The following is a 27602-nucleotide window of genomic DNA, read 5'->3' as shown; positions in this document are numbered from 1 at the left end:
TTTTGTACCTTGTTTTATGTTCTTTGATATATTCCAGTGTCTCCTGGTTTATAGTCTATGGGAACTTTAGTAGAATTTGTATCCTGCTGTTGTGTGAAAATTGTATAAATCTTAATTATGCTGAATTGATTCATAGTGCTTTTTGGGTTTACTATATCCTACTTTTCTGTCCATTCATTCTATTAATTTTTGAGAGTTTGATATTGAAACCCTAACTAAAAATCTTACTTTACTTTAAAAAAATAATCATAATATATAGAGGAACTATATTTAACTTTGTTCTGTATTTTCCAAGTCTCCTGTAAATGTGTTATCATACTTTCATAATTTAAAAAATAAATATATAAATTATGCTATTGAAATAGCATGATAATGAAGGATTATGATAGCTTGAAATAGGTTGCTAACAATAGAGTTGGAGCATAGTGAATGAGTTTTGTTATTTGTGAGGATCAGTGATGAACTGGCTATCAGCTCTGAGGGAGAGAGGCTTCCCACGTGGCACTAGTGGTAAAGAACCCACTGCCAATGTAGGAGACTTAAAGAAAGTGGGTTCAACTCCTGGGTCAGGAAGATCCCTTGGAGGAGGGCATGGCAACCCACTCCAGTATTCTTGCCTGGAGAATCCCATGTACAGAGGAGCCTGAGGGCTACGGTCCATGGGGTCACAGAGTCGGACACGACTGAAGTGACTTAGCACTATGAAGGAGAGAGAGGCTCATGGATGACTCGTGAGTTCCAAGCTTGTGATGAATGATTGATATTTTAAGGGGATATGAATGATTTGAGGGTTCAGGTGATTGAGCATGAGGTTCAGATAGGTCAAAGTAGGTCAAGGCTAAAAGCCTAGGAGGAAATAGGGACATCTAAAGACTTTATGGTCCCTTGGAAGTCAAAGGGCAGATAGAGTGGGAGTAGGGGAACTGGGAGGATGGGAGACTGTAGCCAGAGAGCGGGGTCCTGGTGTATGTGATTTCCACAGTGGAAGAGTTCTGCAGGATGCCAAGGTCTGGGTTAGCGGTAGGCACAGTGGACTCAAGTGGAATGGATGTGGGGATCTGTGGAGCTGGAAAGGACAACTGTGATCCAGGGACTAAAGTTATCATCGCACTTAGGATAGTGACCAAATTGGTAGATGAGAGTAAACAAGGAATAGCTGGATGACAAGGACTTTAAAGAACTGGAGATTTTTATATGAGTGAAGGAGGAATAATAGCTTAGAACCTGCACTGGGGAGCCTTTAAAGAAAATATCTTCCCTGTGCACTTGAAACTATCACAACATTGTTAATCAGCTATACCCCAATACAAAATAAAAAGTTTAAGAAGCACAAAAAACCCCTCCCCCATTCGATATGTGAATTGTGGGAGAATGAACCCCTTACTTTTGAGACTTTTAAGTGCCAGTTTGAAGCAGGAATTATGGGATCAAACAGACAAGAAATGTGGTATCATTTTGTTTGTTTGGTGGGTTATACACTTTGGTTCCAGGAGTAGAACTTTAAATTTTTCATTATTAAAAATTTCATCTTATGCATATGAAAATATTTTGGGATAAAATGCTATGATGTCTGGGATGTGCTTCAAAATAATATAGGGTGGATGGGTGGGAGTTAAAAATTAAGCAAGATTTGCCACATGTTGATAATTGCTGAAACCCAGTAATGGTGATGTGGAAGTGCTTTCCACTATTCTGTTTTTGTGTGAGTTTGAATTTGTCTTTGATAAAAGTTAAATAAGCTGCCTCATCTTTATAGATTCAGCCTATCCTTTTGCCTTACCTTTTCCCTATAGTCTCACTTTGTGAAGCTTTTATCCCCTCTCTAGGAGACCCACAGGGACAAGTATTTATCTGCATTTTACTGATAAATTATTGCATTTAACTTCTCTGATCCTGTTCAGGGATTTATCCAAAGGTAAACATCTGTTTAGCAGCAGATTTAGGACTAGAACTCCATGTTCTTTTGACTTCTGAACTAGTATGTTCTACCACCTAATTAAGTGAGTTTTTAAATTTCCATTAAGAGATTGTTAAAATTCAGAGGAGTTCTCTAGGGACTTGGATCTTGGAAACATAGTCTTCACTTGGTTGCAGGTCTGACAAAGTGAGATTGCCTTTGTACATGCTATTTCTTTTGCGCTTAATGTTTGTTCCCACCCTCTAGCTCACCAGGTTAACACCTGCACATCCTTCAAAGCTCAACTTACTTCTTCCCCCACACATATACTCTTTGTTCCATTACAACAACCATTCCCTCCTTTGCACCGATTTTGCATCTTGTTCAGTTTTTGTATTTCATGTATCACAATGAATTGTAAATGTGTGTGTGTGGTTTTCTCTAATAAACTAGAATCAGGCAGTGTTTTATGAAACTTTAGGGCCTTGTACATAATGGCAACATCTAACTCATCTCACACACTAGTAAAGTAATGCTCAAAATTCTCCAAGCCAGGCTTCAGGAATATGTGAACCATGAACTTGCAGATCTTCAAGCTGGTTTTAGAAAAGGCAGAGGGACCAGAGATCAAATTGCCAACATCTGCTGGATCATCGAAAAAGCAAGAGTTCCAGAAAAACATCTACTTTTGCTTTATTAACTATAACAAAGCCTTTGACTGTGTGGATCACCATAAACTGGAAAATTCTGAAAGAGATAGGAATACCAGACCACCTTACCTGCATCTTGAGAAATCTCTATGCAGCTCAGGAAGCAACAGTTAGAATGGGACATGGAAAAACAGACTGGTTCCAAATAGGAAAAGGAGTATGTCAATGCTGTATATTGTCACCCTGCTTTAACTTATATGTAGAGTACATCATGAGAAATGCTGGGCTGAAGGAAGCACAAGCTGGAATCAAGATTTCCAGGAGAAATATCAATAACCTCAGATATGCAGATGACACCACCCTTATGGCAGAAAGTAAAGAACTAAAGAGCCTCTTGATGAAAGTGAAAGAGGAGAGTGAAAAACTTGGCTTAAAGCTCAACATTCAGAAAACTAAGATCATGGCATCTGGTCCCATCACTTCATGGGAAATAGATGGGGAAACAGTGGAAACAGTGTCAGACTTTATTTTTGGGGGCTCCACAATCACTGCAGATGGTGACTGCAGCCATGAAATTAAAAGACGCTTACTCCTTGGAAGGAAAGTTATGACCAACCTATGTAGCATATTGAAAAGCAGAGACATTACTTTGCCAACAAAGGTCCATCTAGTCAAGGCTATGGTTTTTCCAGTGGTCATGTATGGATGTGAGAGTTGGTCTATAAAGAAAGCTGAGCACCAAAGAATTGATGCTTTTGAACTGTGGTGTTGGAGAAGACTCTTGAGAGTCCCTTGGACTGCAAGGAAATCCAACCAGTCCATCCTAAAGGAGATCAGTCCTGGGTGTTCATTGGAAGGACTGATGCTGAAGCTGAAACTCCAATACTTTGGCCACCTGATGCGAAGAGCTGACTCATTTGAAAAGACTCTGATGCTGGGAAAGACTGAAGGCAGGAGGAGAAGGGGACGACAGAGGATGAGATGGTTGGATGGCCATCACCGACTCAATGGACACGGGTTTAGGTGTACTCTGGGAGTTGGTGATGGACAGGGAGGCCTGGCGTGCTGCGGTCCATGGGGTCACAAAGAGTTGGACACAACTGAGTGACTGAACTGAACTGAATATGTAGTTATTTAGCAATTCCCACATGCCTAAAACCAGTGGTAGAGGCAATAGGCAAATGAACGATACATGGGAGCCAAAATAAATACCCTGGGCTTGGCCAGTTTGTGCATCTGAGGGGTGAGTACTTGGATGTGGTATGAAATGGTGGTGCTGTGGGGAGCATTTTTCTCTTTAGAAACCAAGTCCTGTTATTCAGGGATCTTCATTTAAATATCAGAGTGATTGCCAATCCATGTAGAAACTGTTCCAAGATCCAGTCACTTACACTTTTTTTTCTCCAAAAAAAGCCAACCTGTAGGATCAGATGGAGGTGGTCAAGGTGAGAAGCAGGTGTTTTCTTCCTGCAGTGTGTAACTAATATAGATAGAGCGGATTGCTTATCGTGGTGGAGGCGGCCCACAGGATGGAAGGTGCAATACCACACAGATAAGAGGACTTTATAATACTGGATAATAAAGCTGCTGTGTAGCGCAGGGAACTCCGCTTGGTGCTCTGTGATGACCTAAATGGGTGGGATGCAAGGGTTAGGAGGGAGGCTCAAGAGGGAGGGGATATATGTATACTTATAGCTGCTTCACATTTTTGTACAGCAGAAACACAACATTGTAAATCAATTATTCTCCAATTAAAAAAATACTGATATGTATACATGCTCCTACAATGTGATCTTAGTCACTTTTGAAGGAACACCTGCTTTTTCTGTCCACAAATGATTGCTCATTAAGAACTAGATGTAATATATTTCTGAAAGGAATGCTTCACAAAGCTTTGTAAGAAGGTGTGGTTAACTTTAATACTATCTTCTTTTTCCTGAAAAAGAGGAGTGGGTTTTCACACATACAGTTAATGATAACCCTGTATGTGAGACAGCAAAAGAGACACAGATGTATAGAACAGTCTTTTGGACTCTGTGGGAGAGGGAGAGGGTGGGATGATTTGGGAGAATGGCATTGAAACTTGTATAATATCATATATGAAACGAATCGCCAGTCCAGGTTCGATGCATGATACTGGATGCTTGGAGCTGGTGCACTTGGAAGACCCAGAGGGATGGTATGGGGAGGGAGGAGGGAGTGGGGTTCAGGATGGGGAACACGTGTATACCTGTGGCGGATTCATGTTGATCTATGGCAAAACCAATACTCATCATAAATATAGAGGGAATTCAGCCCAATTTAATAAAAAAATAAAATTTAGAATTGGAATTAATTCTATACCTTCTCCCTATCCATTCTGCACCACTCAAGACGCCCAATGTCACTATGAAAACTGCCATTTCAAAGCCTGTGGGGATCTTATCCTCCCAGGTCAGGCTGGGACTCGACGGTAAACAGGAGGCACAGAGAGGGAAGTGTAAAGGCAGCTTTAACATCTTCAGTGAAAAGAGCCAACTTGTTTGTGGGTTTGATTTGCTTTTAATAACAAGCTCCCTCAACCAAAACTGATGAATTGGCATAAGAACAAGGGTACAAAAGGAACATCAAGGGGCCTTCCAAAATGTTAACCCAAGGATGAATTCTCTGCTTTGGGTGGCCATCACTTTATCCCTTGGAACCAGGAGATAAAAAGATGCAAAGCTTTTAATATATGCTGCCTGAATATATAAAGGAACCAGTTAGACCATGTGGCCCATGGTGATGTTGTCTTAATACTTTATAATCACATTCCATACTTTAAACAAATGCAAAGTCTGCCACATGCTGCCCTTCAAAGGCAATTTCACTGGATACCGAATTGAAAGTAATCAGTGATACAGCATAAATAAAGCCTCTTCTGGGTAAACACCAAAGCATTTTCCACACAGTATTACATTTTAAAATAGCTAACTTTATTATCAGTGAAAAGATAGGCACAAAGTGGATTCAAACCTGCTTAACTTTATTGGAACTAGCTCAGTTGATTACAGAACAGGGTCTCCATCATTATGGGGCCACATACATTTTAAATCAAAGGTGATTTCTGTCCAGCCATCTGCCAACCTCAGCTATCCATTCTACAAACACATGCCATCAATCACAAGGGAGGCCAGAAGGAGTTCTGATGGCTCCATGTAACCCATAGTTGCTACCAGAGAAAAATAAACAAACTCCCAACAGTTGTCTAACTGATGATGGATGGTACTTGGAAGATATATTTCCAAGGATCATGGCGGGCTGAAATTGGTGGCAATTAGCCCATAGCTGATGCCTTCCTTTGAAAACATGTTCAACAAGACTGCACACATTTTAAGTAACACATTCCAAATGTGAATGAGCAATTGAGATAATGAGATTGCATGGCTAACAGACAAGAGAATATCATTTATAAAAGTTAGTGCATATGTATACACTTGAAGCTGCCGGATTATGAGTGGTTAGGCTCTTGATAAAAAAGTAGTCTGCACAATCAGTTTGTTCATTTCTCAACTGGTGTCCCCACCCACTCTGTAACAAGAAAAAGAATGCACGACTGGGCTCTTGGTGTGTTTCCCATGGCAGATGACATCAGATATTTTAGGTTCCCACTATCCTGTCGTCCTGAAGCTCAAAAGCAGCACTGAGAATAAATCCTTCATTAAAACAATAATCAGATACATGGTCTTAAAATACAGCTCAAGCTAGTTTTATTTAATAAAAAATTGTTGATAGGAGTTTTATATCAAGTAATGTTTATTTTAATGAAGTTTTTCTGTACATGGGACACTGGTATACAACTGACTCAGAAGGTCCCCAGAGACCACCAGGCAGTACAAGTTAAGACAACAAGGTCACCCTCCTGTCCTGAGGTGCCAGTAAAATGCATAGATAAGTGGGAGTCCAGAAAAATCCCCAAAATGTTATTACTTCGACACAATCATGAAAAGGTGGCTAACTTGAGATTTCTCTCATAAACCTGAATTTTTAAAATGACACCTATTGAGATTTTCTGAAAAGGCTGGATCTCTCCTCCCAGTAAACAGAAAACACTGACATGGACTTCTTCCATCTCTTAGATGTTCCGTATTACTTTAGCAAATTACCTGGGATTAAAAACTGAGCCAAAAGGGACTCCCTCTGGTGTGAGGGGGCAGAGAAGTTGTGAAAAGTTCAAAATAGTAGTTGGCCAAGAACTTCTTCTTTTCCTCAAAAAATAGGAGTCTAAAGAGATGGCTGCCACACAGTGTGGAATGTATGACATTTGTCACCTTACAAAATGTGATTAAAAGGATGGCTCCCAGAGCTAGCAAAAACTTGGCAATGTGTCATAATCATGAAAGGAGTAGATGAAATGTTGGTTTCTTCTTTTTCTTTTCTATTTATCTGAATAGAAAGTAGCAGTCCTGAGGTTTGCTACTTGTTGGTTCTATTATGTGAGGGTTTCCCCCCATGACTAAAGGGTAGTATAAGTGAGTATTAACACAACTGCACTTTTAATTTCTATTTGGGATTCAGTTGATGACTGAGGACTTGTGTAGGATGATCATTCATTTTTGAAAATTTCAGTCATGACTGGCTTAAAAGTTACATCACCTTCCCTCCTGTCTCCCCCTCACCACAGACAAAACAATTCCTTTCAGGAACAATACAAAAATATTGTTAAATATGCCATTCCTACATTAGCAGAGGAATCCTGTAAAATGATCTGATACCCAAACCCATAGCAAGAGAAGAAGTGAGGTTGATTTCTTAGGGGGATGTTTCACGTGACTCTTTTGAAATAAGGATCAGGAAAGCAAAAACCTTGCAAAAGGCACTGCATGAGAAACAAGAAATTCAAAACGTTGGACAAATTACTCAAACCAGGGACACTGTCCAAAACGCATGTGCCCTGGACTATGTTGGTGTCTCTTCTTAAACGGGAGCATTTTGTATAGAAAAAATGTTTCCCAAAATCAGCATGGTAACTGGCAGAGTGGAAAGCTGTAGTGTGGTCTTGAAAAAGTCACTTAACCTCTCCAGGTCTCAGATTCCTCATTACTAAAATGAGGGGGTAGGGCTATATAGCTAAAGTTCTTCCAGCCACTATGCCTCACAATGTAATATATCAGGCCTACTCTTCTATTAATCTGGTTTCTATCTAACACATCCCCAAACCCCTATGCCCCCCACCCTTATCTAACACCTCCCTTCCTTCCCTCACCCCCCACCCGATACCCCTGAAAACTGATCTTAATGACATTGTCTGTGGATCTGTCACCTTAATGAAGGGCAGAGAGGTGACAGAGCAGAGACCTGTGGCAACAGACAGCCCTTCTGTGTCCCTAGAGGCAGCCCAAAGGCAAAGCTTGGGGCTATGGCCTCATTGGTCCCTGCCCACACGTGTGCTTCCTGCTGCTCTCCAAAGGTGTTCCAAGATGAAGTCACTGGCAGTGTGAAGAGGTAGCTGAGAATAGTGCTGCAGCACCCTCTCCCCCGACTGCAGCATAGTACTTTGGGCTTCTGATGCTATTCCATCGGAGGTGATAGCCAAACTTGTCTTTTAAGACGTATGTGAAGAATTTGGGAAAACAACACGAGTTATTTCAACGCAGTCACCAGAAATTCAAAGCCTTCAACCTGTCAACAAAAATGCTTCGTCATTTTGCTAATGATTAGCAGTTTGAGACTGGTGACACAGCCAGTGAATTTGTGCTGGAGAAGAAATAAACACTGAGCAGCTTGGTCTCAGGAAAGGCAAGCAAGCTGTGTTCCTGGCTCCACACAGACTACACAAGTCTGTGCACAGCACCTCATGCAACTGTCCGTCAAGGCCTCAGGTGGTCTAACTCCCTAAGAGAGAAGTTGTGCATCACTCAGCTAATTTACTCTCCTAGCATCTGAAAGCAATATATTAATTATCCAAATGCATAAATTACTCCAGAGTATATATATGAATGTATGAACCTCCACGAGGGGAATCAAAAGAACCCACTTCCAAAGCACCACTGAAATAAAGATAAACACAATCTCCTGGCCCAGGGTAGCTGGGAAATTGGGAGGGGGAAATTAACTCCAGCACCCTTCCACACCCCAATACTCCCTACCTTTTCTCCAGTTTACACAGCTTCTAAAACTATTCCCTTTCATGAGCCCAAAGCAAGAGGTCTCTCTGGATGCTGCCTAGGTGGTAACCATACAAAACAGCACACACCTCAATCCTCTCTGGCTTCCCACTTCTGAACTACATGTTACACACGGTCTTCCAAACATACTGTGCTCTTCTATAAAAGAATGATCTGGAATATGGAAATGCGAAACAAATTTCAGCACGTTGAGAACACTGATGTATATCCAGCTATTAACAGTCCTAGTAGTTGTATAAATCCAAACAATAAACTTTAGAGCACATTCAAATGGATCTGGCTTTAGAGGTACTCCCTAAGGGTACCAGAACAGACTGGAGTTCGTATGGTATTACCTAAGTACTATGTTGATTCAATAAAAAGTTCCTTTAAAAAAATCCCCTCCCCCAACCCTTGTCCTCACCCTCAAAATAAGAACAAACAAAAGGGAAGAATGATTAAAAGCATTCTTGCTGATACACTGCAGCTCTTGATTCGACCGTTTAGATGAGATATTCCACCATCTCTGTATCAGGCTCTTGTCCCAGGATCTGAATGGGAGTTTTTCTTTCCAGAGTGTTGGAGTGGAAAACAGAGCCATCTAAATGGAAATAAAGGTTTAGAAAACACTTAGTGACAAGGTGAAAACTCACATTTTATTCTCATTTAAAAAATTATTTTATTTATTTTTAATTGAAGGGTAATTGCTTCACAATATTGTGTTGGTTTCGGCCATCCATCAACATGCATCAGCCATAGGTATATATCCTCATTTCTTTAAAAAAAAAAAAAAAAAAAAAAAGGTTTTGGCCACACTGTGCAGCATGTGGGATCTTAGTTCCTCTACCAGGGATTGAACTCACACCCCCGCGTTGGCAGCTCAGAAACATTCAAAATTTGAGAAATGGCTTTAGAGCCCATATTTAAGCCTACGGCAAAGTAAGACTGGCCCACTACCCTCTGCATCTTGCTCACCCAAGCATTTACTGTTACTTGGAAAATGACCTTGCCTCATCCCCATTCCTGTCCTGGAGAAGTCCTCGACAGACTCTCTGCCCTCATCTCTTCTGATGAATCTGCTTTAGCACTTGAAAAGTCCGGCCCACATGACCAACTGTGCCTACACATCAGGCCAACCCACCAATCCATAATGGAGGGCAAAACCCCGAGCTACCTGGCCCAGAGAATCCTTACCTGGCTTATCTGGATTGCAGCTCAGGCTTGGTGTAGACAAACGACGTGGTCCAGAACCAGTGGCTGGACTTGCAGGAGCCTCAGACTGAGCCAAAGCTGGAGCTGGAGTTGGAGCTGGAGGAGCAGCCGCAGCCGGAGCTGGAGTTGGTGCCTGAGTCTGAGCCGGAGCAGAAGCCTGAGCCGCTACTGGAGCTGGAACTGGAGTCGGAGCTGGAGCTGGAACTGGAGCCGGAACAGCTGGAGCAACCTGAATGGCGGTGGCAGCAACAGGAGCAACAACAGTGGCAGTGACAGCAGAGGCAGTAGCTGGAACTGGAGCTGCGGTGGCAGCTGGAGAAACAGCAGCAGCCAGAGTAGCAGCAGCAGTTGCTGGAGACGGGGTGGTGGCGGCAGCAGTGGCCGGAGCAGTGGCAGCAGCAACAGCCACTGGAGCAGCAGCTACCATGGTGGTGGTGTTGGTGGCAGCGGCGGCAGTGATGGTGGCAGCAGCAGCGGCAGCAGCAACTGGAGCAGGAACAGAGATGGGAGCTACAACGTTGGTTTTGTTGGATTCTACTCCCCGTTCCGTTTGGGTGCTGCAGTCCCGGCTGCCTGTCTTGGAGTGAGCTGACAGCAGGGGAGTTGAGGGCGGCACAGGTGAAGGGGTGGAAGGAACTGACTCAGCACGGTAGTCTCCACCCAGGAGGATACCTACCAAAGAAAGAAGGAGAGAACTTAGAAAACTACAGGCTATTCCAATAGACACCTGATGACCTCTTCTTCCTTGCAGGAGGTTCAGGAGGAAATAGGAACAGTTCCAAATTCTTTCCTTGTGCCTCCAGGGAACCCAGGAATTAGTTTGTCAGGCACCCCCCACCAGGGCTGGCTCAAAGTTTCTTTCAGACGGGGCAGATCCCTTCTGGTTCTCATTCTCTAACCCCCAGCACAACATATTAAACCTTTAAGTGTCCTGGGTATCTGTTTTGATTTATTTTTCCAATGGTGATTGATTTCCAACAAGCTGTCAGAATGCTTCTGCTTGGTTCCACTTGTAACCAACACTAGCTATTAGCAGACAGCTGAAAAGGACTGAGGCAAGGATTCTGTGGTCACAGATGGGTGTGATGGTAATTGTGTGATCTAAGGCTCTCATCCTGACCATGGTCCCCCAAATACCTACTCTAACCAAAGGACAGTGCAAGTGTCAGAGGACCAAGAGAGGTATTAGAATCAACAAAAAGAGCTAAAATAAAAAAATATAAAGAGCGAGCTTGTTTCCTCAGGCTCTAAAAAATGTGCCTCGTGGTATCCACAAAAGTTCTGGGGTTTTGATTAGAGGGGAAGGAATGGACAGGAATGGAATGAAAAAGTACATTCTGTTCTCAGAACATTCTGGTAACAAAAACCTGCCACCCAGCTCCACTTAGGTTAACTAGAACTCTTCGTCCTCCTATTATATGGGAGAAAAGAACACAGAAAAAGCTGGAATTTTGAAATGGTGAATGATACGAAAGCCACATGGGCTTTGGACAAAGACAAAAGGTTCCACGTGGCAAAAGCCAAAGCTGAGGATTTTTAAGAGGAAATTGACGTTATCTTCCTTCCCAAAGAGAACTTGGGATTCTTATCAGCCTGTGGCTTCAACCAGTGTTCTCTCAGTGAGACTTCACACTTTCCGCTAAATATGTAGTCAGCCTCTCAGGATGACAAAACTGAACCTGGTGTATCTTCCTCTCTAAAATCAGGACCATCACTCCTTCTCATTGCCATGTGGGCATGTATCCCAGTCAGGGTTCTCTCTGAACATGTCACTTTAATCTGCTGTGTTTACTGTCATTACCTAGGCTCCCCTTCCAGCTCTTGTCATCCCGCTTCTCTTCCATGATGGGGGTGCCAGTCAGGGTTGAAGAATGGGAGAGCAAGCCTGATCCAGCATTGGAAATGGACATCAGCGACTTTGCTGGCCGCATGGATGACAGCTGCTCTGTCTTACTCGGCTCCTTCCGGGAACGCTGCTGGAGTACTTTGATCATGGCATCCTTCTCAATAATCTGGGCATGGAGGGTCTTAATCCTAAGAGCCAAAGACAAAAAATGTATAAAACATTGCTGCCACCTCTAGGTTCTGATCTCACTACATGCGTGGACTTGAGCTTCTGTTTTCTTTTTCTAAAAATCTTTTTGGCAGGCCATGCTGCCATGGTTTGGGGATCTTAGTTCCCCAACCAGGGATTGAATCTGTGGCCCCTGCAGTGGAAGCGCAGTTCTAACCACTGGACAGCCAGGGAGGTTCCCCATTATCTTTTCAACTAAGGGGTGGTCTACTTATTTCTGAGTTGTAAGACAAGAGACAGTGTCTTGCAACAATTTTTAATGCACACCCAAATGGGCACAGCAGATCATCCAGGAGTTATTGCTTAAACCTTAGGAAGCCAAAGAAAAAGTATCTGTGAAAAGAAAGGCTGTATGTCAGAGAGTAAACTGATGCAGTAGGTACCACAGATAAGAATCAATGGAAATGATGAGTCAGTCAATGAGAACTTCTACGAATGGGCTACAACTTGGGCTAATAAGTAAGTGACCATGAGCTTATGAGAGACATCAGATACCCTATCTCCCAGTTTGAGTGGATGCTCTTTTGCCAAGCACTTTACTGTACCACAGAGTTGAGGTGCAATCCTAGAAAGAATACCCCAGAGTGCAAATACTAACAATTCAGTTCTGGCAGAGGGCCTATGGAAAGCAATTACCAAGGACAATGAGGAAAGCAGTATTACTTGGAATTCCAGAGTTAGAATAATCAAGGTAAAGGTCATTCCATCTCAAATCCTAAATAACAGGCTGGGAGCGGGGAAAGGGGTGGAGGAGGTTGCCTTATCAGGTGTGCCTGCGGTGAATGAAGATGCTTGCTCTTCCCTACTGACCTATCTGGTGTCTCTGCACCAACTCTCAGATCCACCAGAGTCCAGATCAGCATTTTACCTGCCCTCCATGTCAAGGCAACGCTTGTTAGCCATCAAGATTTCTTCTTCCTCCTTCTGGATGCGAGCTTCTAGAGCCGTGTCATAGCTGGTATTAGGAGAGTGACTGATGACTGTTGTGTCCCTGGGAAGGAAAATGGCAGTGATGATGATGGGAGGGCAACAAAACTGATGAACCCTATCTCCCTCCTAAGTCAAACGTATTGTCAGAAAGTCCTAAACTAAAATCAAACTTATCAGGAATGGTGGCTTTCTGGGTGACTTACTGGTAAGAATCAGTGATGGATTCTATGAGAGGTGCACAGGCTTGCCTTCAGAACTACATAGTTCTGCCAAAACCTCTGGCAGAAAGTACCTTCAAGTTTTTAGATCATGGCCAGGCAATAGGAAGACATTTATTTTTTAACTTTATAGTATTTATATTACATATGCGAAATGCCCATTTTATTCTCATGACAGTCATGGAGAGGAAAAAACTAGACTTTGAAGGAAGTCAGAGAATGTACCAAATTGCTGTTGCTACATTCAACAGCAGTAACTCTACCTGAGTGTTTGCTAAAAATGAACTCTAGACATGTCAACAGACCAGTTCAGGTAGGGCATGGGAACTGAGTGAGAAGCAGAGTCTTTGAGTCAGTGCCACTTGATTCCTACTGAAGCTACATATGAAACATTCTCGTGCCAAATCAGTGAGTCCCCCTCAACTGACTAGTCTCCTGCCAGCGTCCCAACTGCCTGAGGGACCATCATGTTCCATCTGAAAGTGTCTCAGGCCATTAACTCAAAGAGTAACTAACAAGGAGAAAAGTATGTGTGTGTATGTGTATGTGAGAGAGGTGAGGGGTGGGGGAGAGACATGGAGAGGAAGGGAAAGGATGTAACCCATAGACAAGGCTGATGTTTAAACAGCACAAGTCAAAGACACATGGGAATCCTATATCCTCCTGATAAGTGATATCATGCATCTTTCTTTAGTTCATTTAGAACTAGTGGTAGAGAAGAGAAGGAAGAAAACTGGATCTTACTTGAGTAACTTGGAGGGAAAGAAAAAGGAATTAGGAAGAATGTTATAATAACATTGGTTTTAAAGAAAACCAGACAATGGGCTGAGAAAACAGTGACCAGCACTGCTGTGCGATACTTCCTCTGAGAATGAGAATCGGCAGGAGAACTCCAGGCAGCTTTTGTGCTGGCAGCTAGTTACGTCCTGTGAGCTTAGAGACTGTGACCAGTGCAGATGGCAGTGAAGGGGCACGGGAAGGAAGAGGCAGAAAGTAGATATTAAAGTTGGGATACTTTGGAGAGCTTCTGCAAAATTAAGAGTTCCCCCAAATGCTTGCCCCTTATACATGAGGTGGGAAACAATGTACCTGAATTGTGAAGTAATAGGAGAACAAGAAGGGAAAGGACCACAGTGGCTTTCATCATTTGCTAAATTAAAAATATTTTAGCATCTCAGAATTCGGAGAAGGCAATGGCAACCCACTCCAGTATTCTTGCCTGAAGAATCCCATGGACAGAGGAGCCTGGTAGGCTACAGTCCATGGGGTCACTAAGAGTCAGACACGACTGAGCAACTTCAGTTTCACTTTTTACTTTCATGCATTGGAGAAGGAAATGGCAACCCACTCCAGTATTCTTGACTGGAGAATCCCAGGGACAGAGGAGCCTGTTGGGCTGCCGTCTATGGAGTCGCACAGAGTTGGACACAACTGACACGACTTAGCAGCAGTAGCAGCAGAATTCTACATTTGCCCTACTGCAGTTCACTTGCTTGTAATCCTACTTTGAATGGCCTCTGTGTCCCAAAGTATGCAAAAGAAACCAGCGTTGTGTAGTGTTGAGAGCACAGACCCTGACTGTAGACCCGGTCAGGGTCAAGTTCCACTTTCCCAAGTCCTCTGCCACTAACAAACTCTAAGAGCTCAGGAACTGGTTAACTGCCCTAAGCCTCAGTCTCTCTGTATGCAAAAACTGAGATAATAATTATACCCATATCTCATGGGATGGGGAGGGGAGGGATAAAATGAAAGTATGCATGTAAGACATGCAGTGCCAGGCACAGGAAAATCCCTCAATAAAACTATCCATTATTAAGAGAGAAAAGTATAGGTAGAAAGAGAATTGCCTACAAGAGAGTATGAGTTGAATGAATTCCAGCTCTAGGTATGACCCTGGAGGAGTTCCCCGCAGTGCAGAGTTCCCATGTGATGGCCTGGCTCTGTCACTGGGGGAGCCAGTGCTGGCTTCCTGCCACTTTCATTGCATAAAAGACCATTTTGGGGACACACAGCCCTGCCAGCTAATTGATATGGACACTGTGAACTCCTCAGGAATGGAGCCTGAAAATGTGGGGCACTTAGTGAATTCCTACAGAGCTGCCAGGATGGCCTTCAACATCAATCTTCCTTCTAGACCAGGGCTACCAGGCCAGTGGCTTAAGCCAAAGCAAGTGGGCACAGTGCTGGAGGGAGCAACTTGACCTGCTAACTTCCAATACTCTGACCATACCCAGCAGAGAGATACTGGACTTGAAATGACAACCTACAGACCCCAAACCCAGATACATGAATTTACTATCCTGCATCTCAAATTCTTAAGTAAACTGTTTCTGGCAACTATCGTTCCAATCATCTTCTCTCTCCTTCCTCTGTCTGACAAAGTTATCCCTGTCACATTACTTACATTGCTTTCTAGAATATCACCCATGACCTCCTAATTAAAACATCTAGCGGCCTTTTAAACTTCCAGGCCATCTTTTCCTATCAGTAGCAGCCTTTTGTTTATTTAACATGGGAACTCAACCATGAGTGAAGCACTGTGTTTGAAGTTCCTGGGAGGCTGGAGAGTGACTGGACATGGATAAGACTAGTCCCTGAGTGCAGGGAACATGCAAGGGGAGGGGGAAAAAAGTAAAGAATTAACTACTACAGAAATGAGTTTGGACTTAATTCCAATAGGCACTGAAGATTATTAGAGCTTTTCAAGGGAATGAAATAATCCAGGCTGTGTTTTAGGAAGACAGCTTTATCTCTGCCGAAATGTGATGGAGAGATGAAAGGAACCATAACACTAGAATCAGGCAGGCCAGTCAGAAAGGTTATAATCCCAGCAACAGATTTTGAAAATGGGACCCAGTGAAGTGGCACAGGAAATGGAAACAGGCTACAGGAGGCAGAATTGCTAGAACTTGGAGACTATTTAAATGTGGGTGTTAGGGAGATGGAAGAATGAATGAGGACTTTGTTGTTTCTAATTCAAATGACTAGAAAAGATGGCATACTGCTCTATTTCTGTGATAGGAAACCAAGAACTTTTCTCTTTCTTTCTTTCTTGGAAAACGCTATGAGTTTTGATTTTAGTTACAGTGGAGTTAAAGTATCTTATTGAATAGCCATGACAATACACAACAAGTTGTTGAAAATTCTAACTTTAATCTTAGAGATGTCAGATTTGAAGCTAGAGTAGTCAGTTCAGTTCAGTCGCTCAGTCGTGTCTAATTCTTTGCAACCCCATGAACTGCAGCACGCCAGGCCTCCCTGTCCATCACCAACTCCCAGAGTTCACCCAAACTCATGTCAATCCAGTTGGTGATGCCATCCAGCCATCTCATCCTCCATCATACCCTTCTCCTCCTGCCCCCAATCCCTTCCAGCATCAGAGTCTTTCCCAATGAGTCAACTCTTCGCATGAGGTGGCCAAAGTACTGGAATTTCAGCTTTAGCATCAGTCCTTCCAAAGAAATCCAAGGGCTGATCTCCTTTACAATGGACTGGTTGGATCTCCTTGCAGTCCAAGGGACTCTCAAGAGTCTTCTCCAACACCACAGTTCAAAAGCATCAATTCTTCGGTGCTCAGCTTTCTTCACAGTCCAACTCTCACATCCATACATGACCACAGGAAAAACCATAGCCTTGACTAGACGGACCTTTGTTGGCAAAGTAATATCTCTGCTTTTAAAAATGCTATCTAGGTTGGTCATAACTTTTCTTCCAAGGAGTAAGCGTCTTTTAATTTCATGGCTACAATCACCGTCTGCAGTGATTTTGGAGCCCCCAAAAATAAAGTCTGACACTGTTTCCCCATCTATTTCCCATGAAGTGATGGGACCAGATGCCATGATCTTCGTTTTCTGAATGTTGAGCTTTAAGCCAACTTTTTCACTCTCCTCTTTCACTTTCATCAAGAGGCTTTTTAGTTCCTCTTCACTTTCTGCCATAAGGGTGGTGTCATCTGCATATCTGAGGTTATTGATATTTCTCCCGGCAATCTTGATTCCAGCTTGTGCTTCTTCCAGCCCAGCGTTTCTCATGATGTACTCTGCATATAAGTTAAATAAGCAGGGTGACAGTATGCAGCCTTGACGTACTCCTTTCCCTATTTGGAACCATTCTGTTGTTCCATGTCCAGTTCTAACTGTTGCTTGCTGACCTGCATACAAATTTCTCAAGGTGCAGGTCAGGTGGTCTGGTATTCCCATCTCTTTCAGAACTTTCCAGTTGATTCTGATCCACACAGTCAAGGGCTTTGGCATAGTCAATAAAGCAGAAATAGATGTTTTTTCTGGAACTCTCTTGCTTTTTCAATGATCCAGCAGATGTCGGCAATTTGATCTCTGGTTCCTCTGCCTTTTCTAAAACCATCTTGAACGTCTGAAAGTTCATGGTTCACATATTGCTGAAGCCTGGCTTGGAGAATTTTGAGCATTACTTTACTAGCGTGTGAGATGAGTGCAACTGGGTGGTAGTTTGAGCATTCTTTGGCATTGCCTTTCTTTGGGATTGGAATGAAAACTGACCTTTTCCAGTCCTGTGGCCACTGCCGAGTTTTCCCAATTTGCTGGCATATTGAGTGCAGCACTTTCACAGCATCATCTTTCAGGATTTGAAATAGCTCAACTGGAATTCCATTACCTCTACTAGCTTTGTTCATAGTGATGCTTTCTAAGGCCCACTTGACTTCACATTCCAGGATCTCTGGCTCTAGGTGAATGATCACACTACTGTGATTATATTCGTCATGAAGATCCTTTTTGTATAGTTCTTATGTGTATTCTTGCCACCTCTTCTTAATATCTTCTGCTTCTGTTAGTTCCATACCATTTCTGTCCTTTATCAAGTACATCTTTGCATGAAATGTTCCCTTGGTATCTCTAATTTTCTTGAAGAGCTCCCTAGTCTTTCCCATTCTGTTGTTTTCCTCTATTTCTTTGTACTCATTGCTGAAGAAGGCTTTCTTATCTCTCCTTGCTATTCTTTGGAACTCTGCATTCAGATGCTTATATCTTTCCTTTTCTCCTTTGCTTTTCACTTCTCTTCTTTTCACAGATATTTGTAAGGCCTCCTCAGACAACCATTTTGCTTTTTTGCATTTCTTTTCCACGGGGATGGTCTTGATCCCCATCTCCTGTACAATGTCATGAACCTCCGTCCATAGTTCATCAGGCACTCTATGTATCAGATCTAGTCCCTTAAATCTAGTTCTCACTTCCACTGTATAATCATAAGGAATTTGATTTAGGTCCTACCTGAATAGTCTAGTGGTTTTCCCTACTTTCTTCAATTTAAGTTTGAATTTGGCAATAAAGAGTTCATGATCTGAGGCACAGTCAGCTCCTGGTCTTGTTTTTGCTGACTGTATAGAGCTTCTCCATCTTTGGCTGCAAAGAATATAATCAATCTGATTTTGGTGTTGACCATCTGGTGATGTCCATGTATAGAGTCTTCTCTTGTGTTGTTGGAAGAGGGTGTTTGCTATGACCAGTGCGTTCTCTTGGCAAAACTCTATTAGCCTTTGCCCTGCTTCATTCCGTATTCCAAGGCCAAATTTGCCTGTTATTCCAGGTGTTTCTTGACTTCCTACTTTTGCATTCCAGTCCCCTATAATTAAAAGGACATCTTCTTTGGGTGTTAGTTCTAAAAGGTCTTGTAGGTCTTCATAGAACCATTCAACTTCAGCTTCTTCAGCGTTACTGGTTAGGGCATAGACTTGGATTATTGTGATATTGAATGGTTTACCTTGGAAACGAACAGAGATCATTCTGGCATTTTTGAGATTGCACCCAAGTACTGCATTTCGGAGTCTTTTGTTGACCATGATGGCTACTCCATTTCTTCTAAGGGATTCCTGCCCGCAGTAGTAGATATCATGGTCATATGAGTTAAATTCACCCATTCCAGGTCATTTTAGTTTGCTGATTCCTAGGATGTCTACATTCACTCTTGCCATTTCCTATTTGACTACTTCCAATTTGCCTTGATTCATGGACGTAACTTTCCAGGTTCCTATGCAACATTGCTCTTTACAGCATCAGACCTTGCTTCTATCACCAGGTCAGGGGTGGCAGCCAGGAGGAGCTACCCCATGCCCGATATCAAGGGCAGCGGCCAAGAGGAGCAACCCAATGTCCAAGGGGCAGTGGCTGCGTGGGTACAGGAGGGTGGAGAGGAGCTACTCCACATTCAAGGCCAGGAGGGGCGGCTGTGAGGGGATACCCCTCGTCTAAGGTAAGGAGCAGCGGCTGCACTTTGCTGGAGCAGCTGTGAAGAGATATCTCACGTCCAAGGTAAGAGAAAACCAAGCAAGACAGTAGGTGTTGTGAAAGGCATCAGAGGGCAGACACACAAACCATAATCACAGAAATCTAGTCAATCTAATCACACGGACCACAGCCTTGTCTACCTCAATGAAACTAAGCCATGTGGGGCCACCCAAGACAGGAGGGTCATGGTGGAGAGGTCTGACAGAATGTGGTCCACTGGAGAAGGGAATGGCAAACCACTTCAGTATTCTTGCCTTGAGAACCCCATGAACAGTATGAAAAGGCAAAATGATAGGATACTGAAAGAGGAACTCCCCAGGTCAGTAGGTGCCCAATATGCTACTGGAGATCAGTGGAGAAATAACTCCAGAAAGAATGAAGGGATGGAGCCAAAGCAAAAACAATACCCAGTTGTGAAGCTAGAGTAGAGAGCAAGATAACTAAGACAGAAGGTAGAATGAGAGGAAAAACTGAGAAAGGAACTGGAGAAAGGTCTCCACAGTGCAAGATTAGATAGACATGCATAAGAAGTGTGACCAGCTTCTACCCTCTGCTATCTATTTCTTTACTTCCCTCTTTCCCAGATGTACTTGGTCCCAAATAAAAGTGAAACACTGCACATTTGGAGAACAGTAACAACCTGATTTAGCAAGTGCAAAGAAATAAGTTACATGGTTGGTCAGGTGTGTAATCTTTTTGTCTTTTTGCTGCTATTTAGAAATAGATCACCATTTGTGAGCTGAAACTAAAAATCTGCATTGCCAAATTTGTTCTTCTTAGATGAACTCCTACTTGCTAGTAATTTCCCTCATCTACATTAGGCATCTAGAGGGGAATCTTTAGGAACACAATAATATGAAGTTATAATATAGGCTATGTTATTGAGATTATTTATAATAGTCTAAGAAATTAAATAAACCTCAAATAGCAACTCTCAAATGGGGATAATCCCTATTTCATCACCTTTGAAATCATCCTATATGGGGCACAGCAGAATATAGCAGTTAAGTTGTCAAAAATGCAGATTTAAGTCCTGGTTCTTCTGTTTTTTAATAGTTGTATCATCTTGGGGGAAGTATTTCATCTGTCTGTGCTTCAATTTCCTTGTCTATAGAATGAAAACTAGTACTTTGCTCAAAGGATTATCATTAAGATAAGCAATAATTGTAAAGCACTTAGAAGAGCATCTTATAGTAAACACTACATGTGATTTCTTGCATTGACAGCTTTCCCTTTGACAAGAGATGTTTCATAGAATCAAAGTGCCACAATGAGTATAAACAGAAAACCTAAAATCTTCTCACCTGAGAAAAGATAGATGTCTATTTTTGTATTAAAAATCTGTATTTTATTATTCACAGTGGCCAAACACTGGAAACAATCTCAAAATCCATAATCAAATGAATGCATAAAGTGTGGTACATCCATGTGATGGAACACTACTCAGCAATAAAAAAGGAGCAGACTATTAATATACACATTAATTTAGAGGAAGCTCAGAGTAATCATGCTTAGTGAAAGAAATTTAAAAAAAGAGTACATACTATATGGCCTTTTAAAAAATATGACATTTAGGATTTTTTTGCAAAAACAAACAAACTTTTTGGCCAACCCAATGTTGGGCAATGTTGCAAGTTTGCCAACGGAAAAGGCAAACTTACAATGACAAAGAACAGATGTTGTCTGGGGTCAGGCATAGGAGGAGGGGTTCGAGTTAAAGGGGCATAAGGACACTTTAGAATGTGTCCTCTATTTTGATAGTGGATACATATACAATAATATCTTACATTATTGTATATTATTACCAACATTCACCAAATCAGACACTTAAAATGAGTAGTTTTTAAATAGGTAGCTTATACTTCAATTGAAAAAAATTCTGCAACTACCATTGACACCACCAAAGCAACATTTCCTAATCATGAAACCTGTTATTTACCTATGAGCTATTATTTTAGGAATATATTAAGTTTGGGATACTAGCAGAATACACAGAAGAAACCAAGCAGGCCATTACAATGTGACACTAGATTTAAGGATTTAAATTGTAGTGATAAATAATTTGTCCTTCTTTCATTTCTTTTCTCCTTCTTTCATTTTTTGTCCTTTCTTTCTTTCCTTTATCACTCAAACGTATGTTGAGCACTTTCTATCTGCAGCCAATAGCCTAGGCACTTAAAAATTATTCTGAAAGAAAATAATATATAAAGGCTTTACTACAGAAAGGGGCAAAGAGCAGAACCTTGGTCAATACATTAAGGATTGGGAGGAGGGAAAGTGAAATCATTGGAGAGAAAATAAATGGCAAGAGAAGTTGAAAGGGAAGGCAGAAAAGCACACAGGTTCTGAAATAAAGTTTTCTGAATGCCAGTTTCCAAATCTGAAATCTCATAAAGAAAGAAAGGAGGAAAAGGAGACCAATCTCCATGGCAGAGCATAAGATGCAAATATTTGGAAAATAGTATAATCTTAGCAATAGAAGGGTCTGGAGGAATCACCTAGTCCAATTCTCTCATTTTACAGGAATTCAAATATAATCTCTCAATCTCTCATGTGGGTTGTATTAATAGGCATGCAAAAGGTACACAGTCCAGATATGGAATGTTTATCCAGGGAACTATTACAAAGTGTTCCTACTAGGTGGGAACTGGCTGCTTTTTATCATTAAATGATAAGCATGCCCATTTTACTGAAAATAGTGATTACATGGAAACTTTCTACCTGGTAATTTAAAGGAATTCAATTTAAATTAAATCTCTTTTACGGGAGCCAACAGACTCTGGAAAGAAATCCATCTGAAAGGGGATTCTCCCCATATTCTAAACTTTCCAGGGAGGCAGGAAAGGGGTAGTTTCTTTATATAAGGCCCCAAATGACAACCTCCTACCATTCCTGAATTTTGACCTGGAGTCTATTCTGAAGTCAGTTTCAATAGCAAACTTCCCAGCACCAACATTTTCTCACACAGCACACCTTCATGAGCTCTAGCTTTCTAAGTTTCTGCCCAAAGATGACAAAAATGCCCTCATCTCCCTTTCATCGTTAGGGTTTCCTGAACAACCTCTGAACAAAGAGTGAGCACAGGTGTTTGCTTGGGAACCAGCAGCTAAAATTATACTTCATTCTGCTTCAAAGCTGCCTACAAACCTCTTGACCATCTTCCAGCATAGCTGGGGCTTCTATGCACTCTATTACTACACTGGCAGGTACTGAGCATACTGTTCTCAGAAGAAGAAAGAAAAAAGACAGGTAAGCTTAAGCCCACGAAGACCTCAAAATCAAGACACAGGCAATTTGTTTAAGGTTTATAGGAGGTATGTGAAAACAGACAGATCACATTAGAGAAATGTAAGCCATCTTCCTGAAGCACTGGGAATAGATTTACAAACCACCAGTCCAGCTTTTAAGCACTGACCTCCCTCTGATTTGGCAAGAGAAGGACTCAAAAATAAATGTATCCACCGCCCCCTCTACACATATTCCAGCCCAAGTCTGGCAACCACTGCCAGACTCTGCTGGCTTACCACATTTAGGAGAATGCTAAAACAACACCAGGATTTTTAATAACTTTCTGTGTAGAGACCTATCTGGGTGCAATATGCTATAGCCTGCCTCAGCTACCCAACTCCAGACCATGGCTCTGTTTCTATCTCCAACATGCACCATCTCCTGATTCAAATTTAGTTTTTGTTTCTTTCCCAATAGATGATTACAAACAGCAGCAAGACAGACAAACTGGATAAGAGCACAGTGTCCTCCAAAGACCAATAATAAATGTTTATAACGAGAAGAGGGGAAACACATAAAAGGCAAAAAAAGAAAAAAGAAAAAGCCTCCTGCCACTTTCTCTCCTTTACCAAATGGAATGTGACTGCTTACATGTGATGAACTCAGGGACACTGAGAATGCGGGCTTCAAATATAGACCTTCTCAAAGGGCACAGACAGATTCGGGTTCAGTACAACCTTCGGCATACCTTGGAGGAGCCAGAGCTATCAAATGGCAGTAGCCACTCCTGAGTGACATTTAGTTTTGGAGTGGCATTTCTCTGGAGAAGCTTTTATTCCAGTCCTGGGGCTAAACAAAGAAACCTACACATGTGGCTCAAAAAACCTGAGGCCCTGGGGAAAGAGATGTACACAACTTGATCCGGTCTGCAATTGTTTAGGCTCCTGAGGAAAGCTGAACTATGAGTCTAGAAAGTTCATCAGTAACTTGAATTTTCCAATCCCGTACCCTCAGCCCCTACAGTCATTCAGTCTCTGCATGTGCTGTGCAGTGCTAGTTGCCCAGTCGTGTCTGACTCTTTGTGACCCCATGAACTGTAGCCCACCAGAATCCTTTGTCCATGGGGATTCTCCAGACAAGAGTACTGGAGTGAGTGGCCATGCCCTCCTCCAGGGGATCTTCCCAAACCAGGGATCGAACCCAGATCTCCCACATTGCAGGTGGATTCTTTACCATCTGAGCCACCAGGGAAACCCCAGAATACTGGAGTGGGTAGTCCATCCCTTCTCCAGGGGATCTTCCCAACCCAGGAATCAAACCAGGGTATCCTGCATTGTAGGTAGATTCTTTACCAGCTGAGGTACCAGGGAAGGCCCAGTCTCTGCATTAACCAGATTAAAGAAAACTAAAAACCACACTTAAGCAGAAACCGAGAAAAAAGAAACACAACATGATGGGGGGAGGAAACACTGGAAAAACTATCACTCAGTCACTTTTCTGTTCTCCCCACCACCCCTGCCCTTCATGCCGAGATTTTACCAGCCAACTACTTACCTCTGAGCAGCTACAGTGGCCGCAGCATCCAGAGCAAAATGTCTCATCACATTCTCCTCCAAGTACTTCTGCTCCCACTTAGTCATGTCAGCTTCCAGGGCCAGGATCCTTTCTTCCTTCTCACGAAGGATTTCCATCAGTGCAGCGGCATTGTATTCTGAAACGTTGGTGGGCTGAGAGTTGCCCTGGCGCTGTTGGGGGAGATGCCAAGACCTCTGACGTTAGTGAGTTAGGACCATGGTGGGCCGAGTCCCATTTGAAGAGTCCTTATTTTTGGACAGGATTACTGCCCAAGCCACTTCAGTTTGGACTCCAATTCAGAAGCTAGGGAAATTCCTAGGACTTTCTACCTTAGGCTTGAGTATGTGACTCTGAACCACAAAAGGAGCCTGCCATATCAAATTGTCATGCTGCTCAGAAAGTGGATCATAGAAACAGAAATTAAAAATCTGGGATTTCATCTCTACCTTTCCTCTAAACTTGTGTGATCTTAAGTGAATCATGCAACCTTTCCTGGGTCTTGATTTTCTCTCATCTGAAATTGAGGAGATTGGGGCACTTCTCTGGCAGTCCAGTGGTTAAAACTCCATGCTTTCCACTACAGGAGGTATGGGTTCAATCCCTGGTCAGGAAACTAAGTTCTAAGATGCCAACCATGGGGCCAAAAAAAAAAAAAGTGAGATGTATGGCTAAATGACTCTTACGACCATTTCCAATCCTTAAATGTCCCAAAGTCTGTTTGTATAGCATTTTTACCTCTTATAAGGCATTAAGGATTGTGCTGCGCTAGGAAGCTAAGGAAGCCGACTATGTCTTTACAACTGGGAGCCGCTCTGGAGTAAGACCAGGTAGGGCAAGAGTGTATTTTTCGTTCTCATGTCAGACACTATCTGACAAATGGGCGATCAGGAGCCATCCCACTTTCTGGAAATTGTCCATACCTGCTGGATTCGGAGGGATTCCAGTTCTCTTTCCAGTCGTGTCCGGAGACGGTGCTCCAGCTGCTCTCGCTTTTCACATGCTGCCTGGAGCTGTACAAGAGCCTGCTGCATCTTTTCCACCTTATCTACATACACTTGCTTCTTCTTTAGCTGAAAATCCAGGTTGGGTGAATTGCAAGATGGAAGGAAAGAGAACAACAGGGTCAGTTATATAGAGCCCCCCAAATCCAGCCCTGTGTTTACATCTCTTCCTGTCCAGTTTCAGGAAAGAATGAATAGCAAGAAGATCCTTCATGAGTAGCAGGCTGCCTTGTGTTGACCATACATAGAATGTCTCAGCAGTTAGGAATTAGGAACTCCTTTTTTATCTCTCCCTCTATCTATGTTTTCCCCCAAGTCTATTTCTATCAAGAGAGTCTTTGCTAGCAAGCTCCTAAGATTCCCATCTATAGATGTCCTCACCTCTTCCCTTCTTTAAACTGCAATATTCTGGGGGAGGAATATCTTATTTTGGTCCTTATATTGGGGGGAATGCTAAAGAATGAAAGGGGGATACCCAGGGAGAAGAGTTTAATTTGGAATGGAAAGGAAGCCCCTTTATATAGCAGTCTCCCCTTTAAGTAAGAGAAAAAGGGTGGTCAACAAGGAGGCCAGAATTGTCTTTCTGAACTCTACAGTCCTAGTAATTACTCAGTGTCATCACTGCTGTGCTCCTGGAACATTTCTGCCCCTCAAAAGTGAAGGTGCCATGCAATGGTTCAAAAGTCTTTAGTCTCTTCATTGACCAGCACTGTCCCACCAGTTCTTTTTTTTTTTTTTTAATTTTATTTGTAAACTTTACATAATTGTATTAGTTTTGCCAAATATCAAAATGAATCCGCCACAGGTATATATGTGTTCCCCATCCTGAACCCTCCTCCCTCCTCCCTCCCCATACCATCTCTCTGGGTCGTCCCAGTGCACTAGCCCCAAGCATCCAGTATCGTGCATCAAACCTGGACTGGCATCTCATTCCATACATGATATTTTACATGTTTCAATGCCATTCTCCTAAATCTTCCCACCCTCTCCCTCTCCCACAGAGTCCATAAGACCATTCTATACATCACTGTCTCTTTTGCTGTCTTGTACACAGGGTTATTGTTACCATCTTTCTAAATTCCATATATATGCATTAGTATACTGTATTGGTGTTTTTCCTTCTGGCTTACTTCACTCTGTATAATAGGCTCCAGTTTCATCCACCTCATTAGAACTGATTCAAATGTATTCTTTTTAATGGCTGAGTAATACTCCATTGTGTATATGTACCACAGCTTTCTTATCCATTCATCTGCTGATGGGCATCTAGGTTGCTTCCATGTCCTGGCTATTATAAACAGTGCTGCGATGAACATTGGGGGTACACGTGTCTCTTTCCCTTCTGGTTTCCTCAGTGTGTATGCCCAGCAGTGGGATTGCTGGATCATAAGGCAGTTCTATTTCCAGTTTTTTAAGGAATCTCCACACTGTTCTCCATAGTGGCTGTACTAGTTTGCATTCCCACCAACAGTGTAAGAGGGTTCCCTTTTCTCCACACCCTCTCCAGAATTTATTATTTGTAGACTTTTGGATCGCAGCCATTCTGACTGGTGTGAAATGGTACCTCACAGTGGTTTTGATTTGCATTTCTCTGATAATGAGTGATGTTGAGCATCTTTTCATGTGTTTGTTAACCATCTGTATGTCTTCTTGAAAACTATAAAACACTGGTGAAAGAAATCAAAGAGGACACTAATAGATGGAGAAATATACCACGTTCATGGATTGGAAGAATCAATATAGTGAAAATGAGTATACTACCCAAAGCAATTTATAGATTCAATGCAATCCCTATCAAGCTACCAACAGTATTCTTCACAGAGCTAGAACAAATAATTTCACAATTTGTATGGAAATACAAAAAACCTCGAATAGCCAAAGCGATCTTGAGAAAGAAGAATGGAACTGGAGGAATCAACCTACCTGACTTCAGGCTCTACTACAAAGCCACAGTTATCAAGACAGTATGGTACTGGCACAAAGACAGAAATATAGATCAATGGAACAAAATAGACAGCCCAGAGATAAATCCACACACATATGGACACCTTATCTTTGACAAAGGAGGCAAGAATATACAATGGATTAAAGACAATCTCTTTAACAAGTGGTGCTGGGAAATCTGGTCAACCACTTGTAAAAGAATGAAACTAGAACACTTTCTAACACCATACACAAAAATAAACTCAAAATGGATTAAAGATCTAAACGTAAGACCAGAAACTATAAAACTCCTAGAGGAGAACATAGGCAAAACACTCTCTGACATACATCACAGCAGGATCCTCTATGACCCACCTCCCAGAATATTGGAAATAAAAGCAAAAATAAACAAATGGGACCTAATTAACCTTAAAAGCTTCTTCACATCAAAGGAAACTATCAGCAAGGTGAAAAGACAGCCTTCAGAATGGGAGAAAATAATAGCAAAT

General features: G+C 42.3%; 1 protein-coding gene across 5 annotated transcripts in view; it reads right to left on the bottom strand.

Moving 5' to 3' along the window:
* Positions 1 to 5479: 5479 nt before the first annotated feature.
* The window catches only part of AMOT (angiomotin), a 68456-nt gene continuing 46333 nt past the window's right edge, over positions 5480 to 27602 (bottom strand). For all 5 annotated transcript variants that reach the window (XM_027535513.1, XM_027535512.1, XM_027535517.1 and 2 more), the window contains 6 exons: positions 25090 to 25239; positions 24149 to 24339; positions 12827 to 12949; positions 11686 to 11918; positions 9867 to 10556; positions 5480 to 9273 (listed from right to left, as the gene is read on the bottom strand). In XM_027535513.1, coding sequence (XP_027391314.1) covers positions 9176 to 9273; positions 9867 to 10556; positions 11686 to 11918; positions 12827 to 12949; positions 24149 to 24339; positions 25090 to 25239 — 1485 coding nt within the window. In that variant the 3' untranslated portion in view covers positions 5480 to 9175. The remainder of the gene's footprint in view (positions 9274 to 9866; positions 10557 to 11685; positions 11919 to 12826; positions 12950 to 24148; positions 24340 to 25089; positions 25240 to 27602) is intronic.

Source organism: Bos indicus x Bos taurus, chromosome X (genome assembly GCF_003369695.1).
Source record: "Bos indicus x Bos taurus breed Angus x Brahman F1 hybrid chromosome X, Bos_hybrid_MaternalHap_v2.0, whole genome shotgun sequence".
Lineage (NCBI taxonomy): Eukaryota > Metazoa > Chordata > Mammalia > Artiodactyla > Bovidae > Bos > Bos indicus x Bos taurus.
Note: the sequence above shows the minus strand (reverse complement) of the source record. Positions and strands in the feature narration are given on the sequence as shown.